At 33.6% G+C, this 15,847-nt stretch overlaps 1 protein-coding gene across 5 annotated transcripts in view; it reads left to right on the plus strand.

The window, feature by feature from the left end:
* LOC138173633 (echinoderm microtubule-associated protein-like 1) overlaps window positions 1-15,847 on the plus strand; it is a 316,387-nt gene that overhangs the window by 136,174 nt on the left and 164,366 nt on the right. For 4 of the 5 annotated variants that reach the window (XM_069103676.1, XM_069103677.1, XM_069103674.1 and 1 more), the window contains exon 2: window positions 9,255-9,437. In XM_069103676.1, the coding sequence (XP_068959777.1) occupies window positions 9,255-9,437 (183 nt within the window). Of the gene's footprint in view, window positions 1-9,254; window positions 9,438-13,250; window positions 13,317-15,847 lie in introns of all 5 variants that reach the window. The other variant, XM_069103678.1, reaches the window with a different exon arrangement.

A 15,847-nucleotide genomic window follows, 5' to 3' on the forward strand; every position in this document is an offset into this window, starting at 1 on the left:
CACTTACATAAACAGACCTCTAAATTCACATCATAAAGTTTTCTACCTTAAATATTTTAAGGATCAATAAGGATCCATCCAATATTTTAAGGATCCATAATTTCATTAGTAAGGCTACTCTTTCTAGTGGTAATAGAATAGAAATCACAGCCTCCATCTGCTCCAGGAGACAGCATTTGTGAGGCTGTGTGGCTCCACCCCTGTCTCAGATCAATTGGTGACCAACTTTATGATGAACCTCTCCAAACTTTAACCAGACTGGTCTTTACATGATAGGTGTATTGTCTTTTACTGGACCTGTAGTCAAAGCCTTTCCACCTTTGTAAGACCTGCCTGAACTTAAGCAGTGCTCCAAATGGCACTAGTCTGAGAACCCCAGGTCACCTGTGTACTATGATAAGACATTAGAATAGGATTTTAATATGCTTTAGTAAGCTGTAGCTTAAATATGAGGGATTTTTTTGGTAATTTCTCTTGGAGATGTAATAGTCTATGAGTATTTTATTTAAAAAGGTCCAAATAATAGTTTTGGAACTTTTATTCTGACCTTTAAAAAAGTCAGTCTCTTGTAGAAGGGAATAGAGACTAACAAAACCAAACCATCATGCAGAGTAATAAAATTGTTTTAAATAGAAATTAGCTCAACAGAACTTCATACAAAAATAGTGTGGGTTTTTTTTCCCCTAGTGAAACTTAAGATCAATTTTCCTTTATCATTCCTCTCATTCTTTTTTTTTTAATTGAGTTCAGGTAAAAATGGTCCTGGAACAAAGCAGTATCCTTTTATTATTCTTTTATTTAGTGCTTATTTAGCTTATTGTGGACTGTTGTCAAGGTGAATAAATTAACTGCCTTTTTGTAATTGAATGAAAGCTTTGGGACTTAAATTCATCTTCTCTAGGTTCACTGAAGGCATCTTCAGGACAACTCCAGTAGCAGACAGGACAATGGAGATAATATGTACTTCATCCTATTTCTACTTATAGGCCTATCTATTTTCAAAGTCTTTCATTCCATATAACTTGATGGTTGAGTATTTAGTATGGAAACATTTATTAAAAGCACTATTATTAATTTTTTTATAATTTAATGTTATGTCTGGGTCATCATTATTATTATCTCTGTTATATTATATGATATATATCATATCAGCTTGTTGAGAGATTCTTTAAACAGCTATCTTCAAATGAGTACTTATTTTAGGAACATCTCTTTGTAAATACTACTGTTGACTTATACTTAGAAGTTTATAAATACATCATCTGGCAATAAGCTGAAACCAATGACAACTGTAATAGTTCCCATATAAAAATGACAGAAATATAAACTAATACTTGAACTCTGTTATATTTCCTTAAAAGTATTTCCGTAAGTTTCTTCCACTCATAACACTTCTCTTGCCTGTATAAACACTGAATCCACATCAGTGAATCTCATTTTTACCTTTTCTTCCATCATGGCCAATCATTGCCTCTTTTCTTAAATTTTCTATAGAAGGCCTAACCAATGTGCTAGAGACCTTCCGTTTCTTTAAATATATAATATGTACAACTGTAGCATTCCTTCTTGGTGCATAACCATCCTGCATTGGTTTCTAGACATAAAGGTCTTGATTATGTCTCTTATTGAGTTTATCTTGTTCCGTTTATTAGGTTTCATTTATAGATGTGTATTAGTTCCTCTTGTAGTTTTTCCAGTTCATTGGTAATGGGACAAGTGTGAACAGTTAAATTAATATTTGAAGATAGTCTAAATACTATAAGATTTTTAGCACCCTTTGTTTCTTTTTCTGCCACTTTGCTGCCATTGGGCCTTTGTGGAAGAAAAGAAAGAAGGAAGGGAAGGGAGAAAGGAAAGAAGGGAGGAGGGCAGGAAGAATTGATTTATTAAATACTTAAACTACCTGCCAGGAACTGTACAAAGTGTTTTACAAATATTTTTTGATATTTTGATCAAAATATATTTTGATCATTTGATCAAACCTGGCAAGATAGATGATATTATTACCCTATCTTACAGATGAATAAATTGAGGTAGGCAGGGATCAAGTGACTTGCCTGGGGTCACACATATATTAAGTGTCTGAGGTCTTCCTGACTTAAAGCCCCAAACTTTATCCATTGTGCATCTTAGCTGCTTTTGTGGAAAAAAGCCATAAATTATTTTGAATTCTAATTCCATCTTACACAAGACCTTGCCTTATATCAAGTACTTAATAAATGTTTTTATATTAATAAGAATACTAGAGTGGGTAGTAATTTCCCTGCCACTGGGAATTTTCAAGGTGAAGCTGGGTAACTAATAATAAATAAAATACATAAATAAAAATAATTTATGTGTCACTGTATCAGAACAACCCCCCCTGCAACTTCATCCATTGCCTAACCTTATGCTTATGAGCCTTGCCTTAAATAGAAAACAGAGTCTGTTGTAAGGTCCAAACTTAAAACCTTGCCAGTTTGGTGGAACCAACCAGAGCTTACACTCCACTGGCAAGTCTGAACTTGAGGAGAAAGGTAAGAATTTGTTATATTAGTGTTAGGCAGTATAGTATCATGCCTGGAATCCTGGCTCCAAGGTCACTGTGGTTATATAATGTGAAATAATTAAATATGAAAAGGTGGAAGGAACAAAATCCTGGAGGACATTAAATGCCATTTCAAACTTTTGTGTTTGTTGGAGATTGCCTGATACCTGAAAGATACCTGGAGATACCTGAAACAGGAGACAAACAAAAGAGAACAAACCCCAGGTTTATTCCTTGGTGCCACAGGATAAAAGTAGAGAAAGTATCACTTCTTCCTGGTTCAGTTCATCTTGCCCACACTATGATAAAGTGTGATTTTCACTATCTGGACATAATAGGAAAGAGTATGCAGGAAAGACAGTGAGAATGCCCCATTCTGGTAATTTTAAAAGTGTTAGGTTCTTTTTTATTTTGTAAAATGTTAAAATTTTAGTGGAATATACCCAACCAAGAGTTGGCAAGAGAACTGAAGTGTCCCTAGCTGATTGATGTCCAAGTGAAGTTACTATTTTAGATTCTACATTTTCATAAGAAAGAATTCATATCTACCTTATATATTTTATGGCATATAATATTTTAATATTTAGTTAAATCATTTAGTTTAGAAAGACAGGTCCCATAGAGAATGTCTATTTCCTCTTATACATTCTTGGCAATTTTTGTTATTAGCTTTTAATAACCCTTAATATATGTGTGTTGGACTGCCTGGTTGGATGCCATTGATGTGGCTAATTGAGAGATGTTATGTGATAGAGCCTTTATTTTCACAGTAAATTTATATTTGTATCTGAAAATCACTACCCACTCTAGGAGTCTATTAATTTAACAAATATTTATTAAATACTTGATATAAGCAAGGTCCTGTGGAATGCAAAATTAGAATTCAAAATAATCTCATTTAATTGATTTCAGCCAAAGAGAGCTATTTGGGCTATTCTAATTTTTAGGAAGCTTCCAGCTGAATTCTTCCTTATAATAAGCCAAAGTCTTCTTTCTTATAGATTCTGCTTATTCTTTCTTGTTCTTCCCCATGGAACCAAGCAGAATAAAAGTGTAATTCTTCATCCACAAGACTGCCTTCCACATATTTGAAGTCAGTCATCATCTTCACATAAGACTTTTTTTTTTAGGTTGCACATCTCTACTTCCTTCCTTGTATGGTAAGGTTTTTTTTTAATACTCAACTATTTTTGTCACCATCCTTTGGACTTGTTATAGTTTATTGGTTTCTCTTCTAAAATATAGTGTCTAAACCTAGTCACAAGATGTGTAGTGATCAGAACAGAGTATATATGGATTATCACTTTCCTCATTCTGTGCACTATATTTTTATTAATGATATGACATTAAATTGCCTTTTTTATTGCTAGACCCCATGATTTACTTTCACATAAACAGCCACATATCTCCTTTCTTCTGCTTATGGAACTGATTTTTGGATCTTTATCTCTGTTCAGTTATAATAATAGCTAGCCTTTATTTAGTATATTATCTCATCTGATCCTCACAACAACATTGTGAAGTAGGTGCTATTATAATCCCCATCTTACTGGTCTTTTTTATTCTAAGTCGAAAACACTATTTACCATACCACCAATTCTGTCTTGTTCACATTAACCCATCATTATGACTTATTGAAAAAACTTTGCAGTCCAATGTTTTCATCCACAGTATCTATACATGTTGTTGTTCAGTCATTCCATCATATCCAATTCTTCGTGACCCTGTATGTGATTTTCTTGGCAAAGATATTGGAGTGGTTTACCATTGCCTTCTCTAGTGGATTAAGGCAAACAGGGTAATATCAAGGGTCACATAGCTATTGAGTGTCTGAGGAAGGATTTGAACTCAGGTCTTCCTAGTTCCAGGCCCAATACTCTTATCTGCTGAACCACTTAGCTACCTCTACCTTATACATAATAGGTACTTAATAATTTTTTAAATTTGCATTTAATTAATTTTTTTAATTATAAGGCATTTTCTTGCTTTTTTGTGTTCTCAGTGAACAATTATAATGAAAACTCTTGTGACAAATATGACAGTCAAGGAAAACAAATTCCTACATTGGTCATAAATATTCATTGAATACTGTGTTTTAACTATTCCCATCTCTATCTTCTTGTTATCTAAGATTTAATAGAGAATCAATGCCTTCATCCAACTAACCGATAAATATATTAAGCAGAAAAGGGTAAAAAACAGAGCCCCCAAAACATTCTTGGATGACATCTAGGAGGATACTGGATACATTAGGATATAGTAAGATACATCTTTACATTTTGGGCCTGCTTAGTCAGGTCAGCTCTTAATCCACCCAACAGAACTGTTATCTGATCTGTATGTCTTCATTGAATTTGCAAAAGAAAAAATCATGAAGGATTTTTGTTAAATGGTTTTTGATGAAGTCCATATATTTTATGACTATGGCAAGCTCCTATTTTACTAACCTAGTCAAAATAGGAAATGAGGTTGGTGTGCTGTACTTAATGAAATATGTATCATAAAGGATGTATCATATGTATTTTAAAGGATGTCAGGCCCTTTTTAATGTTTAAAAAATATTTAATAATCTATTTAAGAAATTTATCTGGAAATGAAGTAATTTCAGTTAACTTACTGGCCTATATTTTGAAATAATCACTTTCTTTCTCTTTTTGAAATTGGGACATTTGCCTACCTTCAGCTGCTTTTGGTCATCTCTAGTTTCCAATGGATTTTTTAAAATCCTAGCAGCTATTCTGTAATCACATCTGCAATACTTTTTTGTTTTTTTATTTTTGGTACCATCTAATCCTGTTTCCTTGGGCTAGATGACCTGAATTCATTAAGGGCAACTAGGTATTTCTCATTATCTTTTTGCTTAGCTTGAGTTTCAAGTCTTAAATACTTTAGCTTTATATTTTTCACTTGTTTCCATTGAGGGAAAAAAAGAAGAAAATAAATGAGTGAAGTTGTTTTGTCATTGTTATCTTCCCACACATGCTAAGCAGGGAGCCTATCCCTTCATCTTCCTTTTGTCCCCTACATAGCTTAAATAATTTCTTTCTGTTGTTTCTAGTATTTATCACAAGCCTTAGATCATGTTAGACTTTAGTGTTCCTGACACTGTTCTTTACATATATGTGTATATATAATATATATTTATATGTTTGTATGTACACACATATATTTGAGTATATATACTATAAATATCATTATTATTAAGAAGCTAACGAACTTGAACATTTCAATATATGAGGAACAAAAAAGAGGAATGTATAAGAAATCATGAACTTCTGTTACATACTTTTTTTTAAAGTATACATTAAATTTAACACAGTGATAACAGAATTGCCCTATTTGTGTCCCCTTATGAATTTTTTTCTTTTGAATATTTTAAATGTTTTATTGATACTCTTTTATTTCTCTTTTTTATTTCTCTCCACTACCTTTTAACTCACCCTCCTCACCACATTCCTACCATGAAGCCTACCCTTATATCAACCAATCAGTAAACCAGCAAGCATTTATTAAGTACTTAATATGTACCAGGCATTGTGTTGAGCATTAAGAATACAAAGACAAAAGTAAAATAGTCTCTGTTCTCAAGGAATCCATATTGTAATGAAGCTAGCGCTCTCTCTCTCTCTCTCTCTCTCTCTCTCTGTCTCTATCTCTCTCTCTGTCTCTCTGTCTGTCTCTCTCTCTGTCTCTCTCTCTCTCTATCTCTCTGTCTCTCTCTCTGTCTCTCTCTCTCTCTGTCTCTCTCTGTCTCTCTGTTTCTGTCTCTCTCTGTCTCTGTCTCTCTCTGTCTCTCTCTCTCTCTCTGTCTCTCTCTTTCTCTCTCTGTCTCTCTCTCTGTCTCTCTCTCTCTATCTCTCCCCCCCCCCAATTCAAAGTCAGCATATTGACCATGTCTAGAAATGTCTCATTCTGTGCTTCTAGCCCACTGCCTCTCTAGGAAAGAGGTAGGTGGCACAATTCATCATTGTGAGTTACACCATTGATTCTGTAGTCTTTTAAAGTTATTTTCCTTTACATGATTGAGTTCTTCCAGTAAATTCTTCTCTTTATTCTACTCATTTTATTCTGCATTATTTCACATAAATTTTCTAAGGTTTCTCTGAATCCATTATGTTATCCTACCTGACAGTATTATTATTATTTCAATATTAAAATTATAGCTTTTTGAGAATCCATTAAGCTCTTAATGCTTAAAATTGCACAGAGACTTTTGGGTCATCTTGCACTTAGTTGTATTCATACACCACAATTCCTTCATTCCTCAATTGATAGGTACCCACTTTTTAAAGTCCTTTACTTTTTTCATTTTTTTCATTTATATTGCAATTATTTACTTTATCAAATTCTTCTTTACCCTCTGTCTTTGATCTCTTTTGAAGTATATGCCTAGTGGCAGTATTGCAAGATTTAATAAACCAAAAGCATTTATTAAGCACCTGTTATGCTATATACTCTGTGCTAGGTGCTGGGAATACAGAGACAAAAGCAAAAACAATTTATTCCTTCAAAGGGAATAAATTCCCCACCCTACTTGGGTGAGGAAATGTGTACATATCTAGGTATATACAAAATAAATACAGGGTGATTTTGTGGGGAAATCATTCACACTGGGGTGGAAAAGGAGATAAGGAAAGCCCACATACAAAAGGTGGCACTTGAATTGAGCCTTGAAGGAAATTGGGAATTTTGAGAGATGAAGGGTGGCATTCCAAATATAGAGGGCATGTAGTATAAAAGACAAGGTTTTATTACTCTTTTGTATTCTTCCTTAGTCATCTGCCCTTTCTTCCATCTCTTGTATGTGTTCTTTTAAAACTTGAGTTGAGTGAGGAGTAATTTATCTAGTTGGCCAAAGTAGTAAGTTTGATTTCTCATCAGACTCTATAATAACTACATTTCCAAAATCTTGTTCTTAAGTATCTCCCCTATCTTCCTTTAATTGACTTGCCCTTTAAATTATTAGAGATCATAAGGGGCGAGTAGGTGGCACAGTGAATAGAGCACCCTCCCTGGAGTCAGGGGGACCTGAGTTCAAATCTGGCCTCAGACACAACACAAAAACTAGCTGTGTGACCTTGGGCAAGTCGCTTAACCCCAACTGCCCTCCAAAAAGAAAAAAAAATATTAGAGGTCATACCAATATTATATGTTAATTCTTGAAACTCTATGGAATGTGTAATTATCGCCTATGTTGGAGGTTAGAAGAAATTATTTTTAGGGTTCCATTTAACTCTAAAATTCTGTAATTCTGTGATGCTCTGGAATTAGGTGGCCCAAACCCTAACCCTAGAGGAAAGGGGATGGGAATATGCATTTATACAGTACCTACTATGTGCCAGACACTGTGCTAAGAACTTTACAAATATTATTTCATTTAATCAACAACACGAGGAAGTAGGGGCTGTTATTATCTCTAGTTGAGGAAACTGAGGAAAACAGAGATTAAGTGACTTGCCCAGGGTCACACAGCTAGTGTCTGAGACCAGATTTGAATTCAGGTTTTACTGACTGCAGACCCCGAGCTCTATCCACTGAGTCACCTATCCTATTGGGAAGAAAATATTAACAGTAGGGGATAGTGGAAAGTACAATAGATTTGAAGTCAACGGATCTGGCTCCATGATTGTGGATGGATAAGCCATTTCACCTCTCTAGGTCTCATTTTCCTAAACTGTAGAATAACAGGATTAGGCTAGATTGCCTCTAATTTTAAGGCTGAGTCTTATGATAACCCTTTACATCCTATAATATTTTATAGTTTCCAAGGTCCTTTCACAAATCTAATTTGATCCTTAAGAATATTCATCAATAGCCCAGTAACTTATATGTTATACTTTATAGTTTACAACATACTTTATGTCCATTTTCTTCTTTGATCATTATAATATCTATGTGAACCAGGAACAATAGGAATAACTATCCCTGTTTTATAGATGAGAATACTGATGTTCAGAGAAATTAAATACCTTGCACTAAAAATCTAATAATAGTAAAATTAGCATTCTAGTAATTGGAATTCTAGTGATAGAATAATTAGTAATAGAATAATAACATCTAGCTTTTCTGATTCCTATTTCAGTGTTCATTTACAGTATCATGAATGGGAAATAACTCAATGGCAATAACGAAGCAAGTGTGAAAATGAAGTGGAATAAAAAATTGAAGTTCTACGTGACTTAATCTCTTCATGCAACAGAAGTTAAAGTGACTAATGTCATATGGTTTTAGAATAAATATATTTTGTGTTTAGTTTTTACTTAATTTTCCTAGTTTAAAAGAGGCATATGAGTATAATTAGTATAAATTTCTTCTATTTTCATGTCATAGAACTGTGATTTCATTAGTTTAGGTACTGCCTACATCAATACAGATGAAAACTTCCCTATTCAGTGTGTTAAACATTCATTAAATAGTGATTATTTAATGAGTTGGTATGATCAGAAAACCCCAAGCAATTCATTAGTAGGTTGCTAATTTCCTAATGATGAGCCTCTCCAAACTTGATCTAGTCTTTAGACAATGGACATACATAGCTAAGCTTTTTCTCAAAGCCTTTGTAGCTTAGTGGGATCTGGTAAAGCATTTGTTCTGCTGGTATAATATTAGAGTGTCCTGGACTATTTGCAATATATACTGAGCAATAGGAGGAAGATTTAGTAGAAGAAATATTTCTTGGTCTAGTTTTGGGACATTTTATCTTATTTTGCTATATCATTTGATTTAGATGACAGTGCTTCTGCTGCAAGTAGCATGGAAGTGACTGATCGAATTGCTTCTCTGGAGCAGCGGGTCCAGATGCAGGAAGATGACATACAGCTGCTCAAGTCAGCTCTGGCCGATGTAGTCCGACGCTTGAATATTACTGAAGAGCAACAGGCCATGTTGAACAGAAAAGGACCTACCAAAGGTAAACATTTCAGGTGTATGCATGGTGATGTGACTAGTTTGTATGGACTCTTCCTGTATTTTGAATAGACTATGCTTTTAAATTAGCAAATCATTAAAATGTCAAGCGCAATATGTGTGTGTATGAAAACCTCTTTAAAAGTCCCCAATGACCATACAAAATACAGCATGATTTTGTTTAGGTTTAAAGTGAATTCTAGCTATTATATATACCCTTCATGGTGATAAAGATGTCATAAATAGGCCTGTCTCTTCGGGGAGTATTGTCTTGTCCTCTTGAAAGAGGAGCTCAAACTTTACCACCTCCAGTAAATCTTCCTGATTAATGTCTACCAATTCTGGGGATGATAATAGTAAACATGTTTTAACTTTCACAGAAGCACTTACCTTAAAATAATCCTGTGAAGTTGTTTGTGCAAGAATTACTAACTTCGCTTCACAGATGGGGAAACTGAGACTTAGAGAGGTAACTTGCCCATAGGCACATACCCTAGAGCTGGACTCAAAACAAAGTTGATCTGACTCTGAATTCACTTCCTTTTTCATTAATCATTCCCTTACTGTGGTATGTACATTGAGCACTTTATGTACTCATTTTATATTGTAACTGCTTGTCTTTCTCTTGGTACTCTGCAACTGTTCTCAGGTTATTTCATTTGTATATAAGTTGTCTCCCTGTATAGTTTGTAAGCTATACAAAGTTATTTCCTAGGGTTTAAGGATTTTTTAAAAATCTTTGAACCCTTTTCTTTCCTTCCCACCACATATACCTAATAAGGCATCCTGCAGTTCTGCAAGTTTTCAATCATTTTTGGTAACTATTTTTTGCACCCTTGAGTCTCCTAGAATATAATATATAAGAAATGACATTTTGTGCTTAAATGATTTCTATTGGACTCTTGCAGAAAAATTTGAAAATAAGATTTTAATAAGAGATCTGTCCTTACTACCATGAGATCCACTTTAAATTTTATGCATTGCAAGAATTTTGCCAGAAACACTGCCTAGTGTACTTTCCACAGAGGGGGAAAAGTGAATATTAGCTCACCGATAATTTATGGCTAAGAACTTCTAAAATTTAGGCAAGCAAATAATTATAAATATTTAATAAATTATTTCACATAAAATGTGTGTATAGCATATTTTTTGGAGTGAGGTTGAAGTTTTATTAAAAGGATTAACTTCATTTTTACACATCTGTAGAAATTAACAGTAAATTAACTCTTTCAAGGTAATTATTTCTAGATACACAAGGCAGATTTCTAAAATTTGAATAATTCTTTTAAGTTTTTTTTTTTTATTTTTTTTAAGCAATCGGGGTTAAGTAACTTGCTCAAGGTTACACGGCTAGTTATTTCTGGGTGTGGTGCTGAGTGTCTGAGCCCGGGATTCGATCTCCAGGTCATCCCAACACTGGAGCAGGTGCTCTTACTCGCGGGTTAAGTAACTTGCTCAAGGTTACACGGCCAGGTGTTTCTGGGTGGGTGCTAAGTGTCCGAGCCCGGGATTCGATCTCCAGGTCTTCTCAACACTGGAGCCGGTGCTCTTACTTGCTGTGCTACCTGGCTGCCCCTCTTTTAAGTTTTTTAACTTGCCCTTTCAAATTATAAAGTTATGTACAACTTGGGCTGTTTTAAATGCTCTTGTTACTATCATTGCTGCTTTGCATACCACATATTCACTTGGATTCAGATGCTTATATGTCTTTGCTCAACAGCTTCTCTTTTAGATTAATTTAAGAATTAGCATAAAATGTTAGTTCTAGGATGGTTGTTTGAGGAAATTGCCCAGATATTTCTTTGAGTTATGAGCAAGTTTTCATTTAAAAAAGAATATTTCTATGCAAAATTATTTTAAAATATTTTAACATTAATGACTTTTTATCTTTGCACAAAAAGGAAGTAAATTAGACAAAATGTAAAAATATTATAGTAGTCAATAGTATATTGACAGTACTGTAAAAAATATAGTGAATGATGGTGATATCTCAGTGGTTTCCAAGAGTAGAATGAACCATCTTATAAAGTAGTCAGCTCCCCTTCACTGGAGGCATTTAAGTAGAGACTAGATGACAAATTGTTAAAGAATGTTATAGATGCAATTCGTGTTTCAGGTAAAGACTGTCCTAGATGATTTCTGGGGTCTTTTCCAACTCTATAATTCTATTATTCTCTGAGTGGAGGTTGAATATTCTTATTTAACTGCTATATGTTAGTACAAATTAGGAAGAAAGGGAAGGTTCTTACTTAGCAGAAACTTTTTCTTACTTTTTTTCCTGATCGAATACAGATATCTGGACCCGCTGCTCCAGAGAAGCAATTCGATCAGTCACTTCCATGCTACTTGCAGCAGAAGCACTGTCATCTAAATCAAATGATATAGCAAAATAAGATAAAATGTCCCAAAACTAGACCAAGAAATATTTCTTCTTCTAAATCTTCCTCCTATTGCTCAGTATATATTGCAAATAGTCCAGGACACTCTAATATTATACCAGCAGAAGAAATGCTTTACCAGATTCTACTAAGCTACAAAGGCTTTGAGAAAAGGCTTAGCTATATATGTCCATTGTCCAAAGACTAGATCAAGTTTGGAGAGGCTCATCATTAGGAAATTAGCAACCCACTAATGAATTTCTTGGGGTTTTCTGATCATACCAATTCATTAAATAACCAATACTTAATGAATATTTAACACAATGAATAGGGAAGTTTTCATCTGTATTAATGTAGGCAGTATCTAAACTAATGAAATCACAGTTCTATGACATGAAAATAGAAGAAATTTATACCAATTATACTCATATGCCTCTTTTAAACTAGGAAAATTAAATAAAAACTAAACACAAAAATATATTTATTCCAAAATCATATGACATAAGTCACTTTAAATTCTGTTGCATAAAGAGATTAAGTCATGTAGAACTTCAAATTTTTGTTCCATCTACTTCATTTTCATGTGAAAAGAGCTTTGCTATTCTAGGAAGCTGACAGCTACAATTTAGCTGCCTGACCTATCAAATGAAACAGAGGCCCCTTTTCCTCCTACTCAAGGGGAAACTTAAAAGAACTCATTATTACCACTTTTTTATTGTTTTATGATATTTAGGCTGTGCTTTTGTAATATGGATTTAAAAGATATTACATATAGGTTTTTTGAAATTTTTAGGCTCTGACCTGAAATCCATAGTAGCCAAAGGGATCCAAAATGGAGATTATATGAGATATTGGCAAGAGAATTTGATTTACAGTCAGATGACCTAAATTCAAGTTCCAGTTCTTCTCTATACTATTCTATGTTCCTGTGGGCAAATCACATAACCTCTTTTGAGCCTCAGTTTCCTTATCTGTAGAATGAAAGGTGATGTCTAAGGATTCTGCCATTTCTAAATTTATTTTCCTATAGTCTTTAAGTTTCCTTCTAACTCTAAGTCCTATAAGCCTATGATACTCAATCCTTAGAGTTACATGAATTCTTTGCACATACTTATTATTAGCTTTAGTTATATAAACAGTATGGATTTTTATTTAAAAAATAATAAATAAATAATATATTATATATAAATAAATAATAAATAAAATAAAGTCCATATCTATATGGACTTTATAACTCAAACAGAAGGGGGAAATATTACTTCTTTCCTCACATCATAGTGTATCTGTTTTTGGATTTATTATCTAAGAAGAATTGTTTTTATTTTTCTTGTTTTATGTTAATTCGTTAAAGTTTAGTATGGCTTCTTTTCCTTTTAACTTATATTTCCATTTACAAATTATCTGTTACTGGTAATATTAATAGCCCTATTAATTCATAGATCAGAATATGGCTAAAAAAGCATCTGCTGGAAAGGCTGATAAACATGTCAATCCTGCTATTTCAGGTAAGACATCAAAACAACACAATTTGGAAAATAAACTAACAGCTACTGACAATTGCATAATATAATTGATCTAGTAGCTATTACATTAACGTATAACTTTGTAAAATTGTCTCACTATTAGCAATATTTTAAGATCATATTTTAAAATAATTATTAAAGTCAATCAGATAATAAACAATATAATTAATAAACAAATAAATAAGTGCTTTGGCCAATTCAGTCTCAACTACAATTTAACAGATAAAGTTCAGCAGATAATTTAATTCCTGCTATATGCAAGGTAATAAAATCAGTTCTTGATCTTGCTTGTATTCTATTGTATAAATATAAGGGACAACTTCCTAATGGTGTCCTGAAGTGGGATGAGTGGTCTTGATTAATAGTGAGTTTTCCATCATATGAGGTCTTTACATGTTTAAAATTTTGTCTGGGGGATTCCTGCTTAGGTACGCGTTTGACTAGATGACCTCTAAGGTTCCTTCCAGCTCTGACTCAATCACTTGAAAGGGAAATCCCTTTCATTCAAGATTGATTTTCCTTTCTAACTAGTCTGGAGTATAATATGATGCCTTTAGCTTCAGACTTTTATGAGATACTAAACCCATAAGGCTATACCAGAATTTGTTAAGTAGGTATGATCTGTGAGTCAGAAAACAAAACTCAAGTCTCAAGCTTTTTCCTGTAAATGATATTGAATGTTAAATATCTGAGGAGGAAAAGGTGAGTATTGTTTAGTGGAATGATTAAAAATCCTGGTTAACTAAACTAAAAGTTTTATGACAAAATGCAATGAGGGTCTGACTTTGTTTCTTCTATTTTTTAAACATTATTGTCCTCATCTTTCTCCTTAAACTAAATAACTTTCCCTTTTCCCCTGGTTGCCTTTATTTGAAATGCTAGATTTTTATCAGTTGGCTTTTTTTTTTTTACATCATTAGTTGCCTTCTCCCTTAGGTAATAGGAGTTCTATAATGGAAGACCTATTATTTCATAAATCTAAAGAACTTCTCAAACTTCCTCTAGATGAATGCATGTCATCCATCATCTTCTCTGCAACTTAGAAAGTTGCCTAGAGGACTGAGAGATTAAGTGATTTGCTCAGAGTCATATAGCCAGTATGTCTTGAACGCAGGTCTTGAACGCAGGTTTTCCTGGCTTTAAGACCTCTTCTATCCACTATACTGTGCTGATTCTACAGGAGACCCATATTGAAATACAAAAATATTGTTGGTAACAGCTAATAATCATTTTAATAGACCTAACCAACAGATTTTTTTAAAACATAGAATACATAGCTTTTTAATGCAATTTTTAAATGTCAGATTTCAGAAATCTAGAATGAATCGATTGGCATATTTATGTTGTTACCTTTAAATTAGTTTCACGTATTGATTATGGGTGGATTTTTAATTTTACTTTAAATTACCATTCTCAACCTGGTCCTCATTTATTTCAGTTTCATGAAATCATTTTACCTTGGACAGAGTATCAGTGTATGATAATAGTTCTTAAAATATAGAAGAGATATGAATCTTTGTGAAAGAGGCTAGACCTAGGTCCTTTATATTTAATTTTACTTTATCAAGGGTGTCAGATGAGACTGTCATAGCATGACCTGCTCCTGGATCCTCATCACTCACACAACTTAAACAGAAAATATTTTAGCATCAAATTTCTGAGTCAAAATGCTATCACAGAATGCCAAAACCCAGAAAGATTTACTAAAATGTCCAATTGTTCTGATCCACTACAAATATTCTACACTGCCCAAAATGAGATTGACCATAAATTCATGTCCAAAATCACAAAAACAGAATATTGGCATTAATTTTGAGAAAGACTTACTTCATTACACCAAGGATCTGTGATTTCACTTGTGTGGGTACTTTCCTAACTGATACAGATCACAAGTCCTTGGTGACTTTAGTAGATGCAGGAATTCCATCAATGTTCCAGCTACCTCTGAATCTTAGCTGTAACAATCTATCCTCAGGAATATTAGTCTCTATGTTCAGAAAAAGAAAGAGAAAAGCAGAAGTTGATCCAGAATAGAAGGTTCTAGAACTCCTCTTTTGGACTTATCGTGGGCTTCTATGAATCACTATTATAGCTTATCTTAGATCAAAATGGATAGATTACTTTTTCTGCCCTCCTATTCCTTCCTGCATATACCATGCTGCATTCTTGTCTGGAAGTCTAAAGAAGGGAGAACATTGGAGACTGGCATCTCATCTCAGTTTTATATATCATGGAGGGATAGCTCTTCTGACTATAGTCCATTTTCCCTCTCAGTTGCCAAATAATCCCAGTCACAGAAAACCAATCAGATGAACTCCCTGTATCTTCTTAGCAATGTGCCAGAGTACATGTATACCTCCATGAATGATGATCTTTTAGCCAAAGATCTATATCCAGTAATTTATTCAAGTTCTAAAAGGACTCATCAAATTGATCAGGGGTTCCCATAATCCCTCTTACATTAGGAAATGTTGACAAGTTAGACCACGTTAAGAAAAATGGTAGCAAAAACC

This window comes from Petaurus breviceps, unplaced genomic scaffold (genome assembly GCF_028583685.1).
Source record: "Petaurus breviceps papuanus isolate PSGF00001 unplaced genomic scaffold, PetGlider_PUasm1.0 63, whole genome shotgun sequence".
Taxonomy (NCBI): Eukaryota; Metazoa; Chordata; class Mammalia; order Diprotodontia; family Petauridae; genus Petaurus; species Petaurus breviceps.